The sequence below is a fragment of the Sinohyriopsis cumingii genome, chromosome 2 (genome assembly GCF_028554795.1).
Source record: "Sinohyriopsis cumingii isolate HCF-2022 chromosome 2, ASM2855479v2, whole genome shotgun sequence".
NCBI lineage: Eukaryota > Metazoa > Mollusca > Bivalvia > Unionida > Unionidae > Sinohyriopsis > Sinohyriopsis cumingii.
In genome coordinates, this window is record NC_142962.1 from 105,966,503 (window position 1) to 105,993,890 (window position 27,388).

Sequence of the window (27,388 nt, forward strand, 5' to 3'; positions counted from 1 at the left end):
CACACGAGAAGCTACTGGCAGGCTTTCCCACATACCGACATTAGCTGAGCCTTGGACTCGAACCCACGCAGACAGAGGTGAGATGGCAGTGATCCGGAACGGTGAGCGCTTTAGACCACTCGGCCACTCGGGGCCCCAGGTGTGGAGGTAGTAATCAATGTAAAATTAGGATTTCAAATAACAGTACAGATGGTGCATTGCTCAATAAAATATTAAAATTAGAAAACATTATGTCACTGTACACAATAAAATATGCATGACTTAATAATATCATGCTATTACAAATAAAATGTATCTGAGAAATTATACATGGACATAACCAAAGGTCCCAACAGCTCCGGTGGCCTACTGGCTAGAGCATCCTCCTCAAATGTGGGAGGTCATGAGTTCAAAACTTGGCCGCGTCATAATAAAAACTTTTAAAAATGGTACTAACAGCTGCCTTGCTAGGCAGTCAGCACTGAGAGATTAGTGTTAGAACTGGTTGGCCTAGTGTCAGGATAATGTGACTGGTTGTGACATGATGCTACATATCTGTGGCATGATGTCCCAGTGCTACACATCACTATAAAATGCCACACTGCAGACATTGTAGCAATATGACTGAATTTTTTTTAACGCTACATTAAAAATCCATATCACACACACACACACACACAAAGAGGTCCCACTGTTCATATTTCATCTGAAAGAAGAGGCTGGAGGACACTGCCCTAGGGGAATCACAAAATCTAGGTGTAATTCGCTACATCATACATGCTTGCTATACCTAAAGCAAAACTGCAAACAACATAGACCCTGATCTGTCACTGCATAATACACAAGCAGATTAGGGTCTATAATGTTATATTAGGGTCTATATTACTATATTAGGGTTTATATTGTTATATTAGGGTCTATATTGTTATATTAGGGTCTATATTGTTCATTCTACTGATTACTCTTCATAAACTGCATTGACCCACACCAGACAAGACCTGCTAGTAAATTTTGCTGTGTGGTTTGCAGCTGAATTTGATTTATTGTGTCTGCTTTCCTAGAAAATATACTGTGCTCAACTCCTTCACATATAATGTTTAATTTCTTAACTTTTCAAATGTGTATTCAGTTCTGGTCATTCTTCATTTCTTTCTTTCTATTATTCATAGCTCAGTGGCTTCATTAGATGACTCCTTATAAACCCAACCTACCAATAAAAATCAATTTAGGCCTGTCCCCAGGCTGGTTACAATAAACAGGATCGACTGTATAACATCTGTATTAATTGTTCTGCACTAAAACTGAGATGTTAATTACTAAATAAAAAATTGTGGAGTACTCATTACATGGGGTACTGATGATGTGGATGGACATGAAGGCAACCAGATACAGAGAGGAAGTCAAGAGTACCAAAGAATACTCAGAGATGGTAATTGAAATTGACCAAAGACATACTGTTGAGGACCATGACAGTAATGTACATGTTGCTAGATCAAATACTCATGTATGCACATTGTTGCCAATGTTGGAGCAGTCTACTTCCTAGATACAATCTTTGTACTGTTTAACATTAAGAAGTTGTTGTTGTTGTTGTAGGGTTTAACGCCATTTTTCAGTACATGATAGGTTATACATGGCGGCCAGTATTAATGGTGGAGGAAGAACCCGGGAAAACCCCAGAAAGAACCACCAACCCACAAGAAGCTACTGGCAAGCTTTCTCACATACCCACATTGGCTGAATCTGAGACTCGAACCCATGCACAGAGGTGAGATGGCAGTGATCCATAAAACTAATAAAAGTTATACTAAATAAAATAGGTCATACATAACTTTAACATTAATTTTCATTGGAGTATTTTGGTGAACATGTGTCCTTAGGTTCTTGTTCATAATAGTACATGTTCACAATGGGTTCGTGTTCACAATAGGTTCATTTTCACAATAGGTTAATTTTCACAATAAGTTCATGTTCATAATAGATTAATATTCATAGTAGGTTCAAATTAATAATAGGTTTAAGTTCACAATAGGTTCATGTTCATATGAGGTTCATTTTTATATGTTCATATTCATAATATATTCATGTTTAAAATATGTTTGTGTTCATAATAGGTTCAAGTTTACAATAGGTTCATGTTCGCAATTGGTTCGTGTTCATAATAGGATCACATTAATAATAAGTTCAATTTCAAAATATATTCATGTTGCTAATAGATTTATGTTCATAAGAGGTTCATGTTTATAATAAGTTCATGTTCATAATAGGTTCATATTGATAATAGATTCATGTTTATAACTGGTTCATGTTCACAATAGGCTCATGTTCATAATATGTTCATGTTCATAATAGGTTTAAGTTCATAATAGATTGATGTTCATAATAGATTAATGTTCATAAATGGTTCATTTTCATATGTTCACATTCCTAATAGGTTCATGTTCATAATAGGATCATGTTTATAATAGGTTCATGTTCATAAGAGGATCATGATCATAAGAGGTTCATGTTTATATTAGGTTCATGTTCACAACAGGTTCATTTCCTAATAGGTACATGTTTATAATAGGTACATTTTCACAACAGGTTCATGTTCATAATAAATTCATGTTTATAACAGCTTTGTATTTATAATAGGTTCATAACTGGTTCATGTTCATAATAGGTTTATGTTTATAACAGGTTCAGTAACAAAGTGAAAATGTGGGCATTCCTCTACACCATCATTCTAGAAATGGCTATGATTTTTCACATGTCTAAATGATCATATCAAAGAAGAGACACAAGTGGACCTTAAAATGCTCACAGGCTGCCATCTGCCAAATAGCCAATGCAACAGAAGTTGACCACAAGATCTTGGTTAGTAGGATGCTTTCTGCTGAAATTTCCCCCGTTCTGTTGCTTCCATATTTAATAAAAACAACTGTTTCAGTGTTTATGCAATTGGTCCATATTTGATTGTACATACGCATAAATTGTCTAATACTTAAAGGTCCTTTTACCAGGATGTTTTGTGTTAAGGTTGGATAAATTCTTGTCAGAATTTTGTAAAAATAAAGTTGTGCAAATGTTAAAGTTTTTTCTGATTTTAGTAACAGTAACTATGGTGGATCAGAATGTGAAAGGTGTTCAAGTTTAAAAAAATTCAGTCAACTTGGACGAATTCTGAAAAGGGTTTATTTACAAAAAGTTATTTAAGTTACAAGTTACCTGAAAACAGATTGGCCTCATTTGTACAAATGTAAACATTCTTTATGCCAGGATGGTTTATTTCAAGTTTAATCTAATTCTATTGAATATTTTTAGAAAAGTAGTTTTTCAATTTTTTTTCTCTTTCTCTCAGAAAGTGGCCATATCTGATGGCAGTTTGCCATAATTTGAATCAAATTCTGTCATGATTGATTAAAATCTATTCAGTGGTTTTAGAGAAGTCATTTAAATGTTTTTCTATTTTTAGTAACTGTGGCCATATTTGAAGGTGGATCAAAAACCACTCAGTATTAAAGGTAAAAGGTCCACAGATCTGGATGCTCTCTGTAAAGTTTGGTCAAATTCTATTCTGCTGTTTCAGTGTAGTCATTGAGAAGATTTTCTATTTGTAGCAACAGTGGCCATATTTGATAACAGTTGCCATATTTGATCACCCTGGAAGGACTGATCTTGCGTAACATTACATCAAGACGGTGGTCATATCTGATGACCTTGGAAGGACTGACCTTGTGTCACATTACATCAACACAGATAATTCAACTCATTGAGGCATTTCATGAACTAATCCAACAAAAATAGTAGTTTCATGGATGATTAAAACAATGTCATGGTACACCAGTAATAGTACAAGTCAAAAACCTGTCAAGTCCAACCCTTCACACCATGTTTTAACTAAGTGTTCAACATCAAATGGAACAGATGCAGCCAACAACACCAAACTAAGCAGTTACTTGAAACAGATCAATATGATCCTTTCCTAAACAACTGTTCATATAGCTGGCCCATCAGTACGTGTTTGATGATCATGTTTATGTTGATAATGCCATCATTTGATATATACAAAATGAATTGACCAACCTAAGCCCTTGCTCATTGCAATCAGCAGGCTGTGGCAATCTTTCACATCTAGTGGAGTAGAGTGTCTCATTTTGTCAGAAAATCAGTCAGTACTGGCCTGTAATTAGTGTATATACATAGTGTTTAATTAGTAATCAGTGTATATACCGTTTAATTAGTAATTAGTGTATAAAAATAGCATTTATTTAGTACTGTAGTGTAATTAATGTACATAGTGTTTAATTATTATTGTACTGTAATTAGTGTATATACATTGTGTTTAATTATTAATTAAAGTATATACATGGTGTTTAATAAGTACTAGTGCTTGAAGGAATCTTTTTAGAATTTTAGTCTTATTCTTCCGATGGGATTAAAAATGCATCGACAAATTGATATGTTCTTTCAGGAGGATTTTCATTTTGACAAGAAAGTTTACTACATTAAATAGGAAGTATACATGTTCACATTTATCTATGCTTTATGGACTATGACAGTGGTTAAATCTTAAATGACAAGAGAAATGCAGAGAATTAAGTACATTTCTGACATTCAAGTATTCTTTATAGCAGTTTCACTTGAATAAAGGATGAATGTAAATAAATATTAAATCTAATTATTTTACATCACTTTATTATTCTTTCTAACATTTTGGTACAACTAGTACTTAAATATTTTACTCTTTCTTTTTACTCTCGATCACTACTGAACTCACAACACATCAATTAAAGGCAGTGAGTGGGAAGACAGAAAAGACCCGATACTGCATACATGAATGTATATAGAAACATTATGTACGTAGAAACATTAGACACATTAAAATGTCTTTTAATTGGTCTTATCTGTAAAATGAGCTAAAATTTTAAAAAATCAAAAAGATAATAGTTTATTACAACGATTAAGTTGCATTATAAATTATCCTAGCAGTGTTGATCACTATGAAAGTATCAGTAAGAAAACAAAATGGGGTGGGGTGTGCATCACATATGGATGATTCTCTGTTAGGTCAGTTCAAGGATTGGATCTATAACAAAATTCAAGAATATTTGCAATCTATGAAAAATGGTGAAACCATAATATTAATGAAATACAGTGGTTAAAAAACAGGTGATAAGACAGAAAAAAACATCAATGAGAAATAAAGATGGAAATTGAAATACTGACTGATGAAACACTATCAACCAATTAAATCAGACAATTATCTGATGCAAATATAGAAATTAAATAATACTTTACATTCCTTTTACTCTAAAGCAACAAAACCAATTTTAATGGCAAAGCAAATACTTGTAATAATTTGTAGGTTGACTGCTTTAATGTTTACTTCAAAATTTAAATGAATAAATACAATCTCTTTTTTTAATGTACATTACGTTTTTAAAAAGAATTATCATGTATGGAGAAAGTAAGGATTATCATGAACCAAGGTTATGTATGCACAAAAAATGTATCTTCCTGTTATAAATATATTTGCCATTTTCATCCCTAAAGCTATATATCTAATCACATCAGAAAGTATATACTGAAACATGAATGAAGTCATCAGACCAAAGCCATGCACAAATATTGCAGAAATTGATCTGTCCTGTTTTGAGACTCCACCATCGCGTCTTTGCCATTCAGAATTAATATAAAATAAGCTAACATAAGAGCCTTATAATTAAGTCAGTGCAGCTTTTATTATATAATATTTATAGATTACCATATGCATTCATTTATAATATATTTACTTACTTATAAGTCAAGTCAAACTGCAAAGAACAAGGTCCTGATCTGCTGTAGAATAATGTGCTTGCAGATCAGGGTCTGTGTATTTTTTTCTACCAATTACTCCTAACAAACTATACAGGCCCTGATCTGCCAGTGCATTATGCAACAGCAGATCTGGGTCTGTACAGTCTGTGGCTGGGACTCATCTTATAATTGACTACATACAGTACAGTACATGCAGTTTGCAGTTGGACTCAACTTATAAACAAGTCTACATGGTATTTCAAGTTTTCAGTCCCACTTCTGTCAGAAATTTCTCAGTTATTTTCAAATATGAACACATTTTTTGATATTGAAAACACAAATCAACATTACCTGACTTTAAGCTAAGAAAGTAAATTAGAAAAATATAAATGCAAATTAAATGAAATAATTCTGATCCTTATGTTTAAATAATTTTGCATAACACTGGGCACAAATGCAAGTGAAGCTTCCATAGTTTTGCAAATAAGACTTATGCATCACTACTAACTCAGTTAAATACAAAATTCTCTTTAAGGAAGATCCAAAACTGTTTATCTTGTTGGTTTCATTATGTCATGATTTAAGATATCTTTAAATTGGATGGTTGGATTTATTGTGCAACAAAATGAAAAAGTATTTTGCTCCTGTAATCTCTGAATGATCAAAACCCAATTTAAAGTACGTTTGTGCTGAACCATCAAATTACTTTTACAAAGTCTTTTGATGTCAATATAGACAATGAAGGTATTTTTGGATAATTCATTAACAAAGTCCACTGAGTTTCACAAAACAATGTTTTATCATACAGAATACTGTATGTTTTATAGGATATACATTGTTACTAGCGATGAGAAGTTTCAAGAGTTTGCTTGTAATGCATACAAGGGAGATAAGTGTACAATTGATTTAAATGAATATATTTGCTGAAGTAAATTGAACTAAATAACAACGAGGCATGAGAGCAAGAAGCATAAGCTCACTTCTCATTAACATTTACTTTTATACTCTGGGTGATATAATTAATGAAGGCATAATATTGATGACACTGAAACATGCTAAGGAGGTAATAAAAGAAAATTGTACATTCAATAATGTGAGACAGCAAGAAGCTGTTACAGTAGAAGCATGTTACTGTATACTTGAAAAACAACAAATGAGTTTTTAAAAAAAGAAATTAAATTATGTTGGCACTGATGGAGTGGGTGAAGGTGGGAGAGTAGATAAAGGACTCTAAACTTCAGCTTGGGTGAGATATATATATATATATATATATATATATATATATATATATATATATATAGAGAGAGAGAGAGAGAGAGAGAGAGAGAGAGCGAGTGAGAGACAGAGAGAAAGAGAGACAGAGAAAATAACTAAATAAGTACAAGAGATCTAACAACAGATTAAGATTAAAGACATTATGCAATTGCAGACGGGGTCCCCGAGTGGCCGAGTGGTCTAAAGCGCTCTCCGTTACGGATCACTGCCATCTCACCTCTGTCTGTGTGGGTTCGAGTCCAGGATTCGGCCAATGTGAGTATGTGAGAAAGCTTGCCAGTAGCTTCTCGTGGGTTGGTGGTTCTTCTCAGGGTTTTCCCCGAGTTCTTCCTCCACCATTAATACTGGCCGCCATGCATAGCCTATCGTGTGCTGAAAAATGGCGTTAAACCCCACAACAACAACAACAATTGCAGACATGGTTTGTGCTGTTTGCAGTTGGACTGAACTTATAAGTGAGTATATATGGTAAATGGTTTGTGCTGTTTGTAGTTGGTCTGTACTTGTGAGCATATATGGTAAATGGTTTGTGTTGTTTGCAGTTGGACTGAACTTGTGAGTATATATAGTAAATGGTTTGTGCTGTTTGCAGTTGGACTGACTTGTGAGTATATATGGTAAATGGTTTGTGCTGTTTGCAGTTGGACTGACTTGTGAGTATATATGGTAAATGGTTTGTGTTGTTTTCAGTTGGACTGAACTTATAAGTGAGTATATATGGTAAATGGTTTGTGCTGTTTGTAGTTGGACTGAACATATAAGTAAGTATATACAGTAAATGGTTTGTGCTGTTTGCAGTTGGACTGAACTTGTGAGTACATATGGTAAATGGTTTGTGCTGTTTGCAGTTGGACTGAACTTGTAAGTGAGTATATATGGTAAATGGTTTGTGCTGTTTGTAGTTGGACTGAACTTATAAGTGAGTATATATGGTAAATGGTTTGTGCTGTTTGTAGTTAGACTGAACATATAAGTAAGTATATACAGTAAATGGCTTGTGCTGTTTGCAGTTGGACTGAACTTGTAAGTGAGTATATATGGTAAATGGTTTGTGCTGTTTGCAGTTGGTCTGTACTTGTAAGTGAGTATATATGGTAAATGGTTTGTGCTGTTTGCAGTTGGACTGACTTGTAAGTGAGTATATATGGTAAATGGTTTGTGCTGTTTGCAGTTGGTCTGTACTTGTAAGTGAGTATATATGGTAAATGGTTTGTGCTGTTTGCAGTTGGTCTGTACTTGTAAGTGAGTATATATGGTAAATGGTTTGTGCTGTTTGCAGTTGGACTGACTTGTAAGTGAGTATATATGGTAAATGGTTTGTGCTGTTTGCAGTTGGTCTGTACTTGTAAGTGAGTATATATGGTAAATGGTTTGTGCTGTTTGCAGTTGGTCTGTACTTGTAAGTGAGTATATATGGTAAATGGTTTGTGCTGTTTGCAGTTGGACTGACTTGTAAGTGAGTATATATGGTAAATGGTTTGTGCTGTTTGCAGTTGGTCTGTACTTGTAAGTGAGTATATATGGTAAATGGTTTGTGCTGTTTGCAGTTGGTCTGTACTTGTAAGTGAGTATATATGGTAAATGGTTTGTGCTGTTTGCAGTTGGACTGACTTGTAAGTGAGTATATATGGTAAATGGTTTGTGCTGTTTGCAGTTGGTCTGTACTTGTAAGTGAGTATATATGGTAAATGGTTTGTGCTGTTTGCAGTTGGTCTGTACTTGTAAGTGAGTATATATGGTAAATGGTTTGTGCTGTTTGCAGTTGGTCTGTACTTGTATGTGAGTATATATGGTAAATAGTTTGTGCTGTTTGCAGTTGGTCTGTACTTGTATGTGAGTATATATGGTAAATAGTTTGTGCTGTTTGCAGTTGGTCTGTACTTGTAAGTGAGTATATATGGTAAATGGTTTGTGCTGTTTGCAGTTGGTCTGTACTTGTAAGTGAGTATATATGGTAAATGGTTTGTGCTGTTTGCAGTTGGTCTGTACTTGTAAGTGAGTATATATGGTAAATGGTTTGTGCTGTTTGCAGTTGGTCTGTACTTGTATGTGAGTATATATGGTAAATAGTTTGTGCTGTTTGCAGTTGAGCTCGATTTGTAAGTGAGTGCTTATGCAATGTGGCAGTTTATAGTGACATCTAGCACAGGGGCATCATGCTCCAGACATGTGGTATCATGTCCCACCCAGTCATATTATCCTGACACCGGGCCCACCCGTCCTAACACTAACCTCAATGCTGAATGCCCAGTGAGGCAGCTGCTAGTACCGTTTTTATGTCTCTGGTGTGACTCAGCTGGGGTTTGAACCCACAACCTCCTGTATCCAAGGCTCTAAAACCTTAGGCTTGAGCTCAGTTTATAAGTGAGTACATATGATAAATGGTTTGTGCTGTTTGCAGTTGAGTATAAGTGAGTACATAAGGTATTCAAACATATATTAGCTTATTGTGATTGTGTAAATTTCAAATTGTAAATTTTAACTATATAAAGACTGAGCAATATCTGGGCCAGCATATAAATACCAACAGTGATATTCCTTCCATTTATTTATAACTACTGCAAGACAATGTGATAACTGGGCAGACATATAATTGCCGACAGCTTCATTCCTCTTATTTATACTGTTACACATATTTAATTTCTGCTTGATTTGATTTGATTGTTTGTGGGTTTTGGAATCTTTTAATGTTCTTTTCCAAAAATACCTAATAATAGAAATACTTGTTTCTATTATTGACTTAGTTCCTGGCCTTGATTGAGGGTCAAGTAAACAACTTTTTCTCAGAGTGAAATGATTGGTTCTTATCACGACATACTGGTGCTACATGATTTTATTTTATATGTAAACATGATCACATGATCCTCTATTTCACAATTAGCCATTTCCAAAATTGCAAAATACTTGGTATTAATAGCAATGTTTAGAGAGAGAGAGAGTCCAGGCTTTTAAACACATGATGTCAAGTTGTTTTCTTCTGTTGTGACCAGTTCTGAATTTTTAAGTTTTTGAATTATTTGTTAATTTTTCTTCAGATTATTTGGACTCTAAAAGATTAATTTGTTTCCTGAAAATATTATTGTATTCATACAGAATTTTTGAAAAAGGATATTTCTTGAAAAGTTCATTTGGATTTCCAAGATCGGAGGACTAATTATTGTCTTTCTCCAAGGATCTGTAGACTTCAGCACAGTACAGGTTACAGCATATATCATCACCTACAATCTTGGATTCTTCGTCAGGACTCAAACTTGAAATCATTAAAACATTTCACTATTAGTACTTCTACAATTTTATTTGTGGATTATTATTGGATTATTTTTGGATTTGATTTGATTCTTAAAACCATAAGTTCATATTTTTTTCATTTTTACAGTATTTTTCCAGGGAAATAACTTATTATATTTTTTAAAGCTTGTTGTTTTCACTCTTTCTTGTGTTACTGTTTATTTGAGTAAAACATGTAACATAAGAATTGGGTAGCTTGTCCTAATGATTATTTTGAATTTTGGCTAGAATATTTCAGAAAACTTTTTTTTTTGAAATTTGAATTCCCCATGTTTTTGCAATTGTTAGTGAAATCAGCAAGGTTTTTCTAAAATGTCATCAAAAGTGGAAGTCTTTCTTTCAAAACCTACCCAAGAACAATTACATCTTTTCAAAAAAGAGAACTGATTCAACTTGCCAGAAAATACAAGCTTTCTGAGGAAAAGGCTTCCTTAATGAAACAAGAAATAATAAATATTTTGGTTCAGTATTTGGTAGAAAAGAATGTTTTGGATAAAAGTGTTTTGGTTTCAATCAGCAAGCCTGTATCAGACTCTGACATAAAAATGAAGAAATTAGAATTAAAATACAAGATGGAATTGGAGTTGAGGAAGCTAGAACTTCAGAAAGAAGAAAAAAACAATACAAATCCAATTGCAATTGGAAAAAGAAAAAGAACAAATGCAATTGGAAAAAGAAACAGAACAAATGCAATAGGAAAAAGAAAAAGAACAAATGAAATTGGAAAAAGAAAAAGAACAAATGAAATTGGAAAAATAAAAAGAACAAATGAAATTGGAGAAAGGAAAAGAACAAATAAAGTTACAATTTGAGAAAGAGGAGAGAGCAAGATAGTTAAGAGAAAAAGAAAAACAAATGCAATTACAATAAGAACAAATGCCAATGCAATTAGACAAGGAAAAACGAAAGAAAGAGAGGGAATATAAATTTAGAATAAAAGAAATGAAGCTGGCAGGTCAAAAGCATATCCATCCTTCAAATACAAATTTAAGTTTTGGTGCTGCAAAGAATATTAGGTTAGTGCCCCCTTTCAGAGAAAAAGATGTAGACAAATATTTTCCTTATTTTAAAAAAGTTGCTGAAAATTTGAAATGGCCAAGGGAGCATTGGACTCAATTATTACAATGTGTACTCACTGGTAAAGCTAGTGATATTTACCATTCACTGTTAGTTCAACAAAGTGGTGACTATGATATGGTCAAAGAATGCATCTTAAAGGGGTTATGAGTTAGTCCCTGAACCTTATCAGCAAAAATTCAGAAACTATAGAAAAGAAGCCGGACAAACTCATGTCGAATTTGCTAGTAAAAAAGAGCAGTTATTTGATAGATGGTTCTTTGCCAAGAAAGTTAAATAAGATTATCAAAGTCTCAAACAACTTATATTACTCGAATATTTCAAAAACTGTGTCCATAGTGACATTAAGTCTTATCTTGACAAGCATCAGATCAAAACCTTGGAGAATGCTGCTTGAGCTGCTGATTAGTATTCGTTAACTCATAAAGTTCCTTTTGTAAATAAGACTTCTACTCAACAGTCTTCTGGTAGAAAAGTATTTCAGTCTAATACAAGCCCTTCTAAAACTCAAACTAGCACGACTTCTAAAAATCAAGCTTCTGATAAGCTTGATTCAAGATCCTTGTCTCTTCCTACATTTACCTACTGCAAGAAAAAAGGACATGTTATTTCTGATTGCTACAAATTGAAAAATAGGCATCAGAATCAAGACTGACCTATTCCAACTGCTCTTATTTCTAAGAGGTCAAGGTCACAGTCATGTACTGAAAGCAATACATTTGTTGGGTCTAATAAACCCCAGTCTGATTTTATTATGGAGAATATGAACCATTCATGTTGAAGGGTTCTATATCACTCTTGGGTGATTTGGCAAATCCTGTCCCTATTAAAATTTTAAGGGACACAGGAGCTTCTCAGAATCTATTAATGTCAGGTACTTTGTCTTTTTCTGAGAAGTCTTCTTCTAATTAGAGTATTCTTATTCAGGGAGTGGAGTGCGACTTTGTTAATGTTCCTCTCCATTGTGTAAATTTGTCATCAAACTTAGTCTCAGGACCTGTGACAGTCGGAACAGTCTGTTTTACCCGTTGAAGGCATTCATTTATTACTAGGCAATGACCTAGCTGGAGACATGGTTGTGGTTAATCCACTTTTAACTGACAAGCCTTGCTTGGATCAGAAAGTTGATCCAATTGAAAAAGAATTCCCTGATTTATTCCCACTTTGTGCAGTTACCAGAGCTATGGCAAAGAAAGCTTTTGAGACTGATGTTGATAAGAAAAGTATTCCTTTAGCTGACACATGTATTGGTCAGGCTTTTGATGAGGTCACTTTCATTCCTTGTTTGGATCAATCAGAAGGTATTGATGACAGTGATCCTCTTTTAACAACTCATTCTCTTTATTCTAATCAGGGTGATAAACGACAACCACTTGTCATCAAACAGGATAAAGATCATGAGATCTCCTGTTTGTTTCAAAGGGCTATTAGTGAAACTGATGCTACTGAAGTTCCTGTCTATTATATCATTAAAAATGGAATTCTTATGAGAAAATGGAGACCACCCGAGGTACCTGCTGATAATGAATGGTCAGTGAACTATCAAATTGTAGTTCCAAAACCTTACAGACAGAAAATACTTAGTCTGGCTCATGAAACTACTTTAGCTGGTCATTTAGGGATCAATAAAACTTATCACGAGATCTTGACTCACTTCTTTTGGCCAATAATCAAAAGTGATTTTAGTAAATACTGTAAATCTTGTCATATCTGTCAAATGGTAGGAAAACCAAATCAAAAAAATATATAAGGCTTATCTACAACCTATTCCTGCCTTTGATGAACCATTTAGTAGAATTAAGGTAGACTGTGTTGGTCCCTTACCTAAGACCAAGTCAGATAACCAATACCTGTTGACCATTATGTGAGCATCAACAAGGTTTCCGGAGGCAATTCCTTTGAGGAATATAAAATCTAAAACTATAGTAAAGGCTTTGATAAAGATTTTTACTCAATTTGGCCTTCCCAAGTCTGTCCAGTATGATCAAGGCTCAAATTTCATGTCTGGAATTTTCCAGCAAGTTATATACGAATTAGGCATTCAACAAAGGACATTAGAAAGACTCCGTCAGACTGTGAATAATATGATTCGATCATATTGTATTGATACGGGTAAAGATTGGGATGAAAGCATTTATTTACTATTGTTTCCATTTAGGGAATCAGTTCAAGAATCTTTAGTTTCAATCCCTTTTAACTGGTTTTTGGACACACTGTGCATAGTTCATTTAAGTTATTGAAAGAGAAACTTCTTTCTAATGAAGATTCTGAAATTGATCTTCTTGATTATGTTTCTAATTTAAAATATAAGATGTCAAAGGCTTGTGAGGTGGCAAGAGCAAATCTGCACTGTATGCAATCCAGAATGAAGTCATGATAAAAAGTTGAAGGAAAGGAGTTTTCAACCTGGTGATAGAGTCCTGGCTCTCTTGCCCATACTATAAAATCCTCTTCAGGTTATATATTATAATCCTTACACAGTTGACAGGAAAATAAATGAATTTAATTACATCATAAATACTCCTGGGAGGCATAAACAAAAACAACTCTGTCACATAAACATTGTAAAAAATAATATTAAAAGAGATAGCCAGTTTAAACATGCAATTATTTTATTTGTACCTGTCCCACTCAGTTAAGATCTATGTGAAGGAATAGCATCAGATTCTACTGATATTAGTGATAAATCTTCAGAATTCAGAAGTTATGAAAGATCTGGACCAGAAATTTTCACATTTGCAAGAGCAAGAACAGCAGATGCACTTTCCTCGTGTATAACAATGTATTATTTCATGTACACTGTGTGTACTTTATGAGTTATGTGTACTTTATGAGTTCTTTTTACCCTCATGTATAATTAGTCTGTGGTTAAAAAAAGCTTTATTATATAAATCTTTGCTTTCCTTTATGGGGGGAAGTGTTATGTATATTTGATTTAATTTATATTTGATTTAATTTACCAGCTAAATTTTCCTTGCTTTCTTTCTGAATTGATATTAGACCTAATGCTCTTTTTTGAAGATGTGCCAGCTTTGCTATGTTTTTATCATTTGAATTACCCCATACTGTATTACAGTAGTCTAAATAGGGTTGCATGTAACTGTTATAAAATAGTTTTCTGTGCCTTTCAGGGAGAAAATGTTTTATCCTACTGAGAAGCCATAAACTTGAATTGACTTTTTTACTGATATGTTTGATATGCTCAGTCCATGATAGGTTATTATCTACCAGAACACAAGTAGTCTATCATGACAGACCATTTCCAAACTTTTATCCTTCCATGTCAGACATAGTTCATCACTATCAAGATTTGTCCTTTTTTGCCATGTTGAGATAAGTAATATTTTTGTTTTACCAGTATTTACCACCATGCCATTGCATGTGCACCAGTTTTCCAGTTTGTTTAGGGCATTCTATAAAGAAATTTTGAGTTCATGCTTTGTGTTTTGGATGTCTTACAATGTTGTGTCATCTGCATAGAGATCTGTAGATGATATTGAGTCTCTTAGTAAAAGTGGTAGGTCATTAATAAATAAAAATAAATAGTAACTGACCTAGAATTGAGCCTTGTGGTACTCCATATCTAATTGTTCCAGGTTCAGACAGAACATTATTTATGTAAACATGTTGTGTTTTCTCACTTAAGCATGAAGTAAACCATTTAATTGTTCTTTCATCACATTGGTAGATTTTCAGTTTCTTCAAATGGATTTCATGATCCACCATGTCAAAACCTTTCCTGAAATCTACAAATACAGATCCTATTATTCTACCTTGGTCAAGTGCTTGAACTGCCATTCAACAGTTAGGGAGATCAAGGCAGTCTCACAGGAATGTTTCTGTATAAAGCCTGATTGATTAGGGTGTAACAGCAAGTGTTTGGTTAAATATGACATGAATGAGTCATGGACATGTTTTTCACTCAATTTGACAAGTTGGTAGTATTGAGATTGGTTGGAAGTTATCAGTGTCATCCTTAGAACCAGATTTGTGAAAAGGAGTTACTTTTGCAGTTTTTCATATTTTGGGGACAGATGAGGTTGCAATACTTAAATTGATTATGAAATGTTATGCTATCTCCAATAGCAGAGGCAGAAGATTTAATGAGTCATGGACCAATCTGATTAAGTCTTGTAGCTTTCTTGGTATCAAGTTCACTGAGACATTTTTTAACAAAGTTTTTTCATACTGGTGGGATAAACATACCTCCTTAATGATTTTGCTGCTGCAGAACTAACTTAGTTCATTAAAGTTGTTTTCTATCACTGTTCTTTTAACTTTGTGGTAACGTTAGTGAAAAAATCATTGAAAACATTTGCAATGTCAGTGTCATGAGTGACTATGGTGTCATTTACCAGAAGTGAGTGAATTTTATTTGTCTAATCTTTGTGTGTTCCTCCAGTGAGTTCATTGAAGACTTTCCAAATGGAGTTTGTGTTGCTTTTTTTGTTTTCAAGCAATGATTGATAATAATTTTTTTAGCTTTTTTAATCATACTTGTTATTTTATTTCTCCATACTTTATATTATGCTTGGTTTCCCATAGCCTTGAATTGGTCTCGTATTTTCATAGCATCTAGGATTTCAGTAGTAAACCAATTAGGTTGGATTTCATTCTTTACTGATGTACTTTCAGTGGTGCATGCTTAGAGACTACATCCATAAATAAGTCAGTCCACACCCTCAGAGCTTTATCTATGTCATCCAACTTTTGGATCATATTCCATGGAACTTTATTTAGGTCATTGAGAAATTGTTCTTCATTAAAAAATTTGAACGATCTGTAAGTGATCGTTTTGTGTGTATTTTTCTAATTTGTCTTGCATTTAACCTTTCTTGTCAATAAAGTAGGATAGTGGTCACTAAGACCAACATTCGGTACAGTAACACAAACCACATTGTCTGGTAGGTTGGTATAAATGTGATCAATAAAAGTGCTTGATTTTTGTTACCCTTGTGAGCTCATTTACCAGCTGGACAGGGCCTAATCATATGATTCAATAAATTCCATCCAGTTGTTCCTTATTTGAGTATTGAGAAGGTCCTTATTTATATTGCCAAGTACATATATATGTTTCTTTCTCCCGTGCAAGAACATTTTCCATTTGTTTCAAAAAGTTATCATTCCCAATTGCTTTGGAGGAAGGTGGTCTATAAATGAAACCAACTAGGAATGATTTTGCATTATTTTGAAAAAATTCCATCCAGATACTCTCAATTTGATGTAACTCCAAGTAAAGTGTCTTTCTGCATTTACATCTTCCCTAATGTATACAAGACCTCCCCCTGCTGTCTCTCTGCCCCTGCCTAATGGTGTATTGTAGCCTTGACAGTGAAATAAATCATCATTGTAGTTAACTAATTTGGTTTCAGTGAGTCCTAAAACATGTCTATTATTTTCCTTGGAAGACAACATTAACTTAATCTGGTCTATTTTTCCCACTATACCTTGTACATTTAAGTGACCTATGTTAAAACCTTTTGTATTTAGTTTCATATCAATTATATGTATGTCATCATGCAATGGGGTACTCACTGAGATTGTGTCCATACTACATTTATCATTCTGGCATCCTATTTCTATATTTAAATGTTCATATATATTAGCATCTTCAAAGTGACATATAGACCCTGAAAATCCATTAACTTTTGCATTTACAAGAGTCTCACTAGGTACATTTAGATTTGTTGTAAATGAAGCACTGACATTCTCCTCTTTGCCAGCTTCCTAATTTGTATAATACATTGATTGACAAAGTCTTTGTGTCCATATTTATGGCATCTGAAGCACTCAATCTGTTTGCCATGATGTCATACATGTGTCATGTGCCCAGTTTCTCCACAGTAGAGACAGTACTCTTCGTTATAGTGCCTGAAAATGGGGGCATACCTGTTAATATTTCTCAGTATTTGAGAGGTTCCTTTTGTGCTTTTAAATCAATTTTGTCTCAGGTTGACATCCTGGTTCTGAAGAAAGAAAGACGTGTATTGTGGAATGTACTGTAGGTTGAAGTCTTCACACAGGTCAATTATCAGATCTTTGATTTCTTTCACCCTGGTGTCCACATGAGGAGGTAGTCCTGATATCATTATTTTGCATGTAATTGGGCTGCAGTACCTAGCAACATACAGTAAACTTTCAAAATATGTTCTGATTTGATTTAGTGACTTTCTCTCTCTGGCATCATTTCCACCTACTAAAATGATAATTTGGTTGTATTTGGTTAGGTCAGTATTCAATATTCTGTCCATGATGTTGTCAATTTTTGCACCTCTAGAGTCTGTACATCTGTTCTAAAAAGTCTCCTTGGTATTATACTTTTCAATACTCAGGAGCCAATTATTAGATTCCTATCTTTTCTGGCTTGTGATTTCATGTGGTGGACTCTGGATTGTATTTCAGACACATCTCTCGGAGGAAGAGGTGCTGAAATTGGTGTTTCAGTTATGTGAACTACTCAAGCTTATGTTGACAAATTTGTCTGAGTGCTGGGAAATACAGTTGTTGGTGCAGGCAAGAGACATGTCTGAGCTGAGGGCCATGGGTGTACACTTATTGCTGTTGCAGGTGTGACACATGACTGAGAGGGGGGGTACTGTTGTTTGCAATGCAAGATTACTTGGGGTATCAGTTTTTATTTGCATGGTCATTTTACATTTTCTCTTGGTTGGTATTGGGATTGTCTGTGTCTGAGCATCTGACACTGTTGCTATTTGGGAGTCTGAATTGCTGTTTGACATGAGGTTACTTGCTCATTAATCACAGGGCTGACTTAATAGCATGTAACTGTAGTTTTAATTCTTCAATTTGGGCCTCCAAGTTCCTAATTGTTTTTTGATGTACACACAAAGAGAAATCATTAAGGTTTAAGCCATCACTGCTGTGGTCATGATTTATGGAGCGTGTAATTGCCTGACACCTTGGAGGGGTGTTTATTGCCTGAGTCATTTAGGTCATTAAGACTTTAGGAGCTGTTTCATGTTTGGTATTACATCTAGTTACTGGTGTAAATGTCAGCATATAACTGCCTTTAGCATGGGCATTCTCATTCTGTCTACATTTACAGATAATATGATTTAACCATGTGAAACTGTTCAGTCCCTGTATGTGTAAGTATAAATGAAATCCTTATATATGACTAGCACATATCCATACACTTTTGAATGAAACTTCCATAATGTGTTTGAGTTGGTATCAAATGAAGTTCAGATATGGTAGTTAAATTTCAAGTTAATCCACTTTGGTAGCCATCTTCGATAACCTAAAATCCTTTGTTTTGAACAGGTTTCCAAATTCACTTGAATAAATGAAAACGTGCACATTAAATTTCACCTACACTAACTTAATATTGTCATAAATCCACAGTATAAATTATGGCAATATGTATTAGCATATTTAACACCAGTTTTAACACCAAGTTCATTGAAATGAGTGGAGCTGTGTTAAGACCATATATACATGGCAGCCATTATGTCCAGTAATTCCTTGTAAAATGATTGGTTCTTATCAAGGACATAAAGGGGCTACATGATTTTTTTTTATATGTAAACATGATCATGTGATCCTCTATTTCACAATTAAGCATTTCCGAAATTGCAAAATACTTGGTATTAATAGTGATGTTTAGAGAGAGAGATCTCAGAGTCCAGGCTTTTAAACACATGATGTCAAGTTGTTTTCTTCTGTTGTGACCAGTACTGAATTTTTTATTTTTTGAGTTGTTTGTTAATTTTTCTTCCAATTATTTGGACAAGGACATTTCTTGAAAATTTTATTTGGATTTCCAAGATCGAAGGATTAATTATTGTGTTTTTGAAAGGAACTGTAGACTTCAACACAGTACAAGTTACAGCATATGTCATCGCCTTCCATCTTGGATTTTTCATCGGAACTTGAACTTAAAATCATTAAAACATTTCATTATTAGGACTTCTAAAATTTCATTCATGGATAATTCTTGGATTATTTTTGGATTTGATTCTAAAACCGTAAGTTTATATTTTGTTTTCTTTTTTACAGTATTTTACCAGGGAAATAAATTATTATAGTTTTAAAAGCTTGTTGTTTTCACTCTTTCTTGTGTTACTGTTTATTTGAGCCTAAACACGTAACATAAGAATACTCTTTGAAAAATAGAAACATGATGTAATTCTGACCAAAGACTCAACAACCTGTGATGCAAATTGGGGTTTATCATGCAATTTAATTAGCATTACTGGTTTGTTGACACTGACATAGTAGCAAATAAAATAAGCCTTTTCATTATATCTATTGACTGTCAGACATCAAAGCCTTATAATTCGTAACTAAGGTTGTTAAAGTATGGGTTGAAGAGTAGGCAAGTATTTGTGTATTCTGAATTTTTAATACTACTAAAGTGAATGTATGTTGTAAGCATTCACAGGTACTTGCTTACTCTCATGAAGAAACCTTTAGCTACCCCACCTATTTTATTCCCACCAATCTGCTTGCTTTTGGGCAAAAGATATATGTGACTTCACCCATAAACTTGACCCAGTGTAGACCCCTAGTCACCTGAATGGCAACAAATAATACACCTATTGGAAAAGTGAACCGCTATGGCACCCACCAATTTGGGTCATGCTAAGGCTATTCAGCACCAAATGTATCAACGATATGCCATACAAAGAGTTGCACAGTGGGATATCTCCAACCATGTTTGAATAAGTATGAGAGTATTTAAAAGAGATGTTGGAGACAGGAGCCAATTATAAATCTGAAAGTCCATTTTTATTCAAGGAGCCTTCATTTCTGTATGGAATAGATAAAACTAAATGCAAGAATTATCAAGGATCTATATGCAGCAAAGGTACAAAGGATAAGAACAAGATTATGTCTTCTGTCTGGCCTCTGATTTCATGAATGGAACAGGATTTGGTTTATGCTAGCTACAGATTAAAGCCCTGTAAAAAGAAATATGCTGCACACAAGCTGTAACTTCTTTAGCACTTGAGTGGGCAAGTAGACGACAGTACAAATTTTTAAAATTGGAACTGACAACAAATCTCTCCTTTAGGTTTTCATGACAGCAAAATCTGGATGACACTGGAAATTATTGGCTGGCAGACATGATGAACTTCAACTTCAAAATAAGTTACAAGTCAGAAGTTGAAAAAAAGAGCTCCTGATGTACTTTTGCAATGCCCAAAACATATACACATGATTTCCAAACATTGTCATAGCCATGTGTAACACTCAGCTATTACAGAGTGAGGCAAAACTAAAACTGAAATGCTCACTGATATCTCTGTCTGCCATTCCCACCATACATTGGCCAGAAGGAACAAAGACAAAGGCTACCAGATCCACTGAGTGTGCTTTGCTGCAGCAAGCAGGCTGACATATTCAACATTTTCCAAGTAATGAAGGAAACAAAGCCTTCCTAAAGAGCACATGCTCAGGAGGGTAAGAAGTCCTAGCTTATTTAAAGCATTGGAACAAATCTGTACTCCATAATGATTTCCTTGATCAGAAACAGAATGATGACATGGAACATCAGTTTATCCTACTGGAAATGTACTGCAACCTGTGTTTTCAAGAGTATGCATGAATATTTTGGACAACAAAGCAGAAAACATCAAACTCTTTCTCTGATGATAATGTGATTTTCGTGACTGGGAATGAACATAAGGATTGAGTGAAATGCATAAAATGCAAGGCATTTACCAGTACTGTGTCTACACCATTTTACAATGAACTTCCTTTACACCTACAAAGTGACCAGGGAAATATTTGGAACCCAACACCATTGAAAAACTTTTCAAGATTGTAGGCATGATCAGTGAATGTAGAACCATGCCAGATTATCCCATAAGCAATAGAAATGGTGAGGGGGTAGGGGGATCAAAACTTGGTGAATACACCTGACACCTGAAGACTTTTAAAAGGAAGACTAGAGGTCATATGCAGGACTTGTGGTGCATGCATACATTATGATGAATCAGATGTGCAGAAAGACCCAATGATTTCATTTTTTTTCATGGATATCAATTATTATGGTTTTAGAAAAGGGATTTATGCATTGGTACTTAAGTTTATAGATTGGGTAGGGGGACAAATTTCTTTTTCGACAGAAAATCATTGGTTGTTCAGTCTTAAATTGTTGTGGGTTGTAGCAGCTAAAAAAAACACATTTAAATTGACAAGCTGCCAAAAAATACAGTAATTTTAAACATCCTTCATTGTTTGGAAGTTAAATAAACTGCTTTTTAGGAAGCAAGATTAGAAAGATGAAGACATAGAACTGTAAAGTCAGAAAGAAAGCTGACAATACATGCACTAAATCACCTATTACAGGGTTTTCCAGCACAAGGGAAGTAACTCAGTTATACTGTCATCTGATGATGTTTCCATTGTCATAATAATTTTATACACAAAAAAAAGAAGAAATAAATGTAAATCCAATGTACAGAAATAAAGGTAAATCTAATGTACAGAAATAAAGGTAAATCAAATGTACAGAAATAAAGGTAAATCAAATGTATCTATGTTATACAAAATATTCTGGAAGCTATTATTTTACAATTCTGCTGAATAATTCAAAGTTAATGTCCATTACCATGTACAGTATATGACACACTGGAAACTCTCAAAGCTGCCAGATATCACCCTTCCCTTTTGATATGAAATGTGGTTCCAACTGGTCAGTAGAGCAGTAATATCAATGGCAAGGGTGAATTTAACCCCAGGCTTGAAACCTAGCTGTGATTACCTTGGTGACAGGCTGATTTGATTTTGTTTGGTGGGATTAAATGCAATTTTTCAGTACATGATGGCCAGTATAATTTTGGTGGAGGAACAATCCCCTAAGAACCACCTACCCACAAAAACCTACTGGCATACTTTCTTGCATACCCACAGTGGTCAAGACAAGCTCAAACTTATGCAGACAGAGATGAACTATATGGGTGATCTGTAAAAACAAGCACCTTAGACCACCCTGCCACCTGTGGCACAGGTGACAGGTTGAAATTAGCTTAAAAGTCACTAGCCATACACCAACATTTTCCTATTTATATCAGATTTGCATTACATGATTAAAAATAGTTATACTTGCACACAAAAAACTAAAAAATTATAAAGGGTAAAGCAGAAGTAATAATTTAATTACTCGAAATAGAAGTATACAACGCTTTTACTTCACCTTAGTTAAGATTTCCCACCTATAGAGGACGCAACTGGAAATGATGTACATTTATCCCTACAAGTAAATGCTTCTTGTTGTAAAAAAAAAACAACACTATAAACTATGGATAGGGAATATTTTAGATGAAACTAATGAAAACTAATTCAGCCTTATATTGGTATGCGTGCACAATAGACTAGATTGTGTCGCTTTCAAAACTGTTCCATTGTTTCAATTTATTTTGAAAATTCCTGTTAATACAGGTAAAAAGAATCAATGATGGCTTCCCTGTGTTGGCAGACTTTATAAAAAAAAGATGAAAGAAATCATCACACTTAAAGAATCCAAACTTGACTTCCTTTTGTTGGCCGACTTCAGAAGAAAAAATCGGCACAATAAAAATATACCAAAGTCAATTTTCCAGGGTTGGTTTGCATTGTAATAAAATAACCTATGTATCTGATATCCTGTCGGTAAGTTTAGACAATGAGTTTATTGCTCCATGTCAGTTGTGTTTATCACCCGGTCTTCTATTCATTAGTAATCATAATTGATGATTGCAGGGCAAATATTATACACAATAATAACTAGTTTTGATAATACTTTTGTAACCCATGCTAGCAAAAAGATTATCATTTGCACTCACATTGAATGTATTTTAAAATAATGATTTTTTTTATTTTATTTGTGAGATACTGACTTATAGTTAACCTGGATACAATACAATCTGGGTTAGTTTGCAATAAGTAACTTATCATGCATAAATGGCAGGTGCCTTCAAACAATCGGGTGATACTTTCGTCTCATCTGCGATTTTGTTATTTGATATAAGCGATACACACTACACTAAGAAAGCATGTGCAAGCCGGCATCTGCTACATATACAGAGTTTGTGGATATATATGTTTTTTTAAATAATTTTTGCATGATGAAAAAAGAAGGAATATATGATAACAATACAAGGTTAATTTCTTTCATTTTATTTTCAAACAAGTGTATGTTTATTAATTTATTTTGTACCGTGAGTGTGTGTGTGGGGGGGGGCACAAATTAAACACAAAATTATTTCCTTTCTAATTTGTACGGAATAATGGAACAAATATGATTGACGATATTGACCAGTAATGACAAGCTTTCAATTTATGCATGCAAACACTAAGACAACTTGAAAAATAAAAACAAACAATAAAATTAACTGGTAAGAGCTTCATATTGCAGCAACTAAATACTGACAAAATGCTCAACATTATTCTCTCTCTCTCTCATGTGTAATCTAGTATGTATTGTATGCAGCTGTGTTACAACGTGAAGCCTAAAATTAAGTATATTTGTTATAATGTCTCACGTACACTACCCTTAGCAAAATGTATACGTATTATGTAGAATATTATCTGTTACGTATTTTTGTTTTATAAATGATTATTGATAATTTGACCGGAAGACTTAAATTGAGAATGTCGTTTTGCAGATGCATATATTTGTTAGCATAAAAAATGTATATAAATATTTTAATTAGAACAAGCAAGATATGTCAGTTTGTGTTTTCGCTCATAAATATGTATGTTACTAAGTATGATTATTTTCTTTCAAAGAATATCAAAATAGTTTGTCTAAATTTAGTTTTTATTCCCTAAAACCTATCTTACATAGCATCCACTTTTTTGTTTAAGAAAAGAACGTACAAACTACTGTTAAGTTTGGCCGAGTTGTATTTTGAGTTGGGCAGAATTGTCTTTGGGCCAAATTCACTATAATTCGGCATAAATGATACAACTTTCCCATCCCTACCCAATTCGATCCCACAGATTAAATACACTTTTCTCTGGTAAACATGGTTTTTCGGAAAAAGAAAGAATGCTTTTTCCCATCATCACTCTTTTGGTTACATCCGTATGCAACACAGTGCACCATATTTGCTGTACAAAAGCACAATCGTACGCTATATCACATAGACATTTATGTGGGGAAATTAAGCACTTGAATGGCTAGGTTGAATAGAAGGGATAAATACACGTCATATCCGGTTTTGGCACGCGGAAATTACCGATTGTTTACGGAGATTGCCGAATAATTTTTTTATTTTATAAAATTGAGTTTTAAGTCTATTTAAACATTTTTATGGTGTGTATACATAACCAAAGTGTTTTGTTTATAACTATAATAATATCACACGTTTGTACAATATAGGTGGCAGGTGACCTTTAACAATTCGTTTGGTTGGAAATTATATTTATTTCCTACCTTTTAAATTTTAAATTAATATATTTTGCTAATATCGGCATAAAATCAAACATACGATTTTCCCCTCCATTATTATAGTTCCTTTAATATTTTTTAGATAGTGACACAGATATTGTCAATTATCCAAATGAGTCAATGTAATAAATTTTGCAATTTAAATTTGATTTTTCAATGTACTGAAAGTACATAAATTTAAATGTTATTCATGTATCTTGCATAAAAATGTTGAAATGTGGCTTACAAAAAGCCTGGACACACACAATGATAGGAAACTCTCCTTATCTACCCCACCAAATATCATCCATTTCCATTATACAAACAAATGAGGGCACACAGCACACAGGATGGAAGGGATTAAAGTGTTTTCAGGGGGAAAAGAGGATTGTTTATGCTTCATATTTTGAAAACATACTTTTTCACTATTTCATCACTTACAAAGAAGATAACAAAAATGATTTTATTTCCAAAAGATGCAACAACAAATTAGAGTAACTGACTCAGCTCTTATGAGTAATATATACTGAAAATGACAGGTCACAGTTAAATTTTAAATTTGATACAATTTCCTCTTGTTTAATAATACCGATTTTGCAAACCACTTTGCTACTTATGTATGGATGATAAAATAATATATTCTTATAATTCACATGAACTGAAAACTGCATTGCTGCTCTTTGTTCTCATAAAATGAAGCAATTGTTCAATCTGTAGACTTTCTAATTTGTGATCACACTCTGCACATAGGTAGAAATGAGAAACCTTTTAACTGAAGACCTCATTCCATTGATAAACAAGGGACTCATATTCCACTGATAACGGTTTCATATTCTATTCATAAATAAGGGCCTCAAAATCTATCGATAAACAAGGGCCTCAAAATCTATTGATAAACAAGGGCCTCAAAAGCAAGGGTCTCAAAAACTATTGATAAACATGGGCCTCAAAATCTATCGATAAACAAGGGCCCTAAATCTATTGATAATTAAGGGCCTCACATTTCTCTCACTCAACAAGGGCCTCATATTTTATCAATAAACAAGGGACACATATTTTATCAGTAAACAAAGGCCGCATATTCCATCGATAAACAAGGGCCTCATATTCTATCAACCAAAAAGGGTCTCATATTTTACCAATAAACAAGGGCTGCATATTCCATTGATAAATAAGGAACTCAAGCTCTAAACAAATCCAAATTTTGATACAACTGTTCAACTAAATTTTCTTAATTTAATTTAATATACCGGGTATGATAGAGGAACCAAAGTTGAGGCAATCCAGAAATATTTTAAAACCTTCAGCTTATTTATCAAAAAGTTTTAACAATATAAAGCCTAAATTTAAATTGAGAGAAGTGCAGTTACAAAAGTGTCCTGTGTTATCTGAATAGACAGTTTTACTTGAAATGAGTTTTAAATAATGCACCTCAATACGAATGAACCAGAGAGTTTCTCCATACAGTACAACAACAAACAAGGCTCTTGAAAAATAATTCTCAGGATCCAATGAACCTTTTTTCTATATGGGTAAGAGGGCTTTTACAAAGAAACTAATGTGGGTTCGTGACAAAGCTTGCCTGTAGCTTCTTGTGGGTTGGTCGTTCTATCCAGGGTCTTCCCAGGTTCTTCCTCCACCGTTTGTACTGGCTGCCATGTATACCTTATCTTGTGCTGAAAAATGGCATTAAACCCTACAACAACAACAACAACAACAACAAAGAAACTATACAATAAGTGAAATACTGGGAGACCATATATGTTGACATTATGAGCTGATGTTTTTAATATTGATGTGTCTTGAAGAATGTGTTGAAGAAATGTTTCACAATAAAATACTTATGGCTAATTTTGGCAAATAAATAAATTATATGCACAAAACTGACACAATACCTTATTCATCAATGTGGGTAAGGCAGTCTGCTCAAAAGAATGCAGCTTCACTGTGTATTTGCCAACTGCGTACTTTTGCCCACCACTGGAAATATCCCTACAAAAATGTATCATTAAGATTTAATTTAAAAGTATATTTTACTGTCATTGTATTGTTTTTATTGTTGAAAATATTATATACAAACAGTAGTAAAGTAAAATGGTAAAACTGTGAGCGAAAACAGAAACATTAATTTTCCTACCTGGAAGACAAAATTTGGAAGAGTATCACTCCATAATCTCACTGGGGTCACACTACCAAGTAAAGTGGGATTGTTCTGTATATTTGATTTAATTTAATTGTTTGTTTGTTAGTTTTAATTTTTTTATATTCCATTACATGTTAAAGTAATGTAATTTTGTTTACTGGTATTTGACATTTTCCAGAAATTAGTTTGACCTGACATCTATTATCAGAACTTTGTATGACCTAGTTCCTGACATTGATTCAGAGTTGGAGTAAACAACTTCTTTTTTTTCTTTTTTTTATTCATTCTCTATGTGTGATTGATAAGAGTGAAATCGAGGCTGACTGAAAATACATTATGTTAAGCAGCTGAAGCTTCGATCTTGTTCTGGAAAGTGATCACATGACCCTTATAAGGGAATCTGTTTCGCATCTTAAGTTAATGTACATATAACCTTTTTTCTAGAGAATTTAGTTAGTTGGGCT

General features: G+C 33.7%; 1 protein-coding gene across 1 annotated transcript in view; it reads right to left on the minus strand.

Annotated features, from left to right (window-relative positions):
* Positions 1-27,388, minus strand: part of LOC149805562 (cancer-related nucleoside-triphosphatase homolog) — a 52,182-nt gene that overhangs the window by 17,282 nt on the left and 7,512 nt on the right. The window contains exon 3 of the mRNA XM_089950167.1: positions 26,677-26,773. Within this exon, the coding sequence (XP_089806293.1) occupies positions 26,677-26,773 (97 nt within the window). The remainder of the gene's footprint in view (positions 1-26,676; positions 26,774-27,388) is intronic.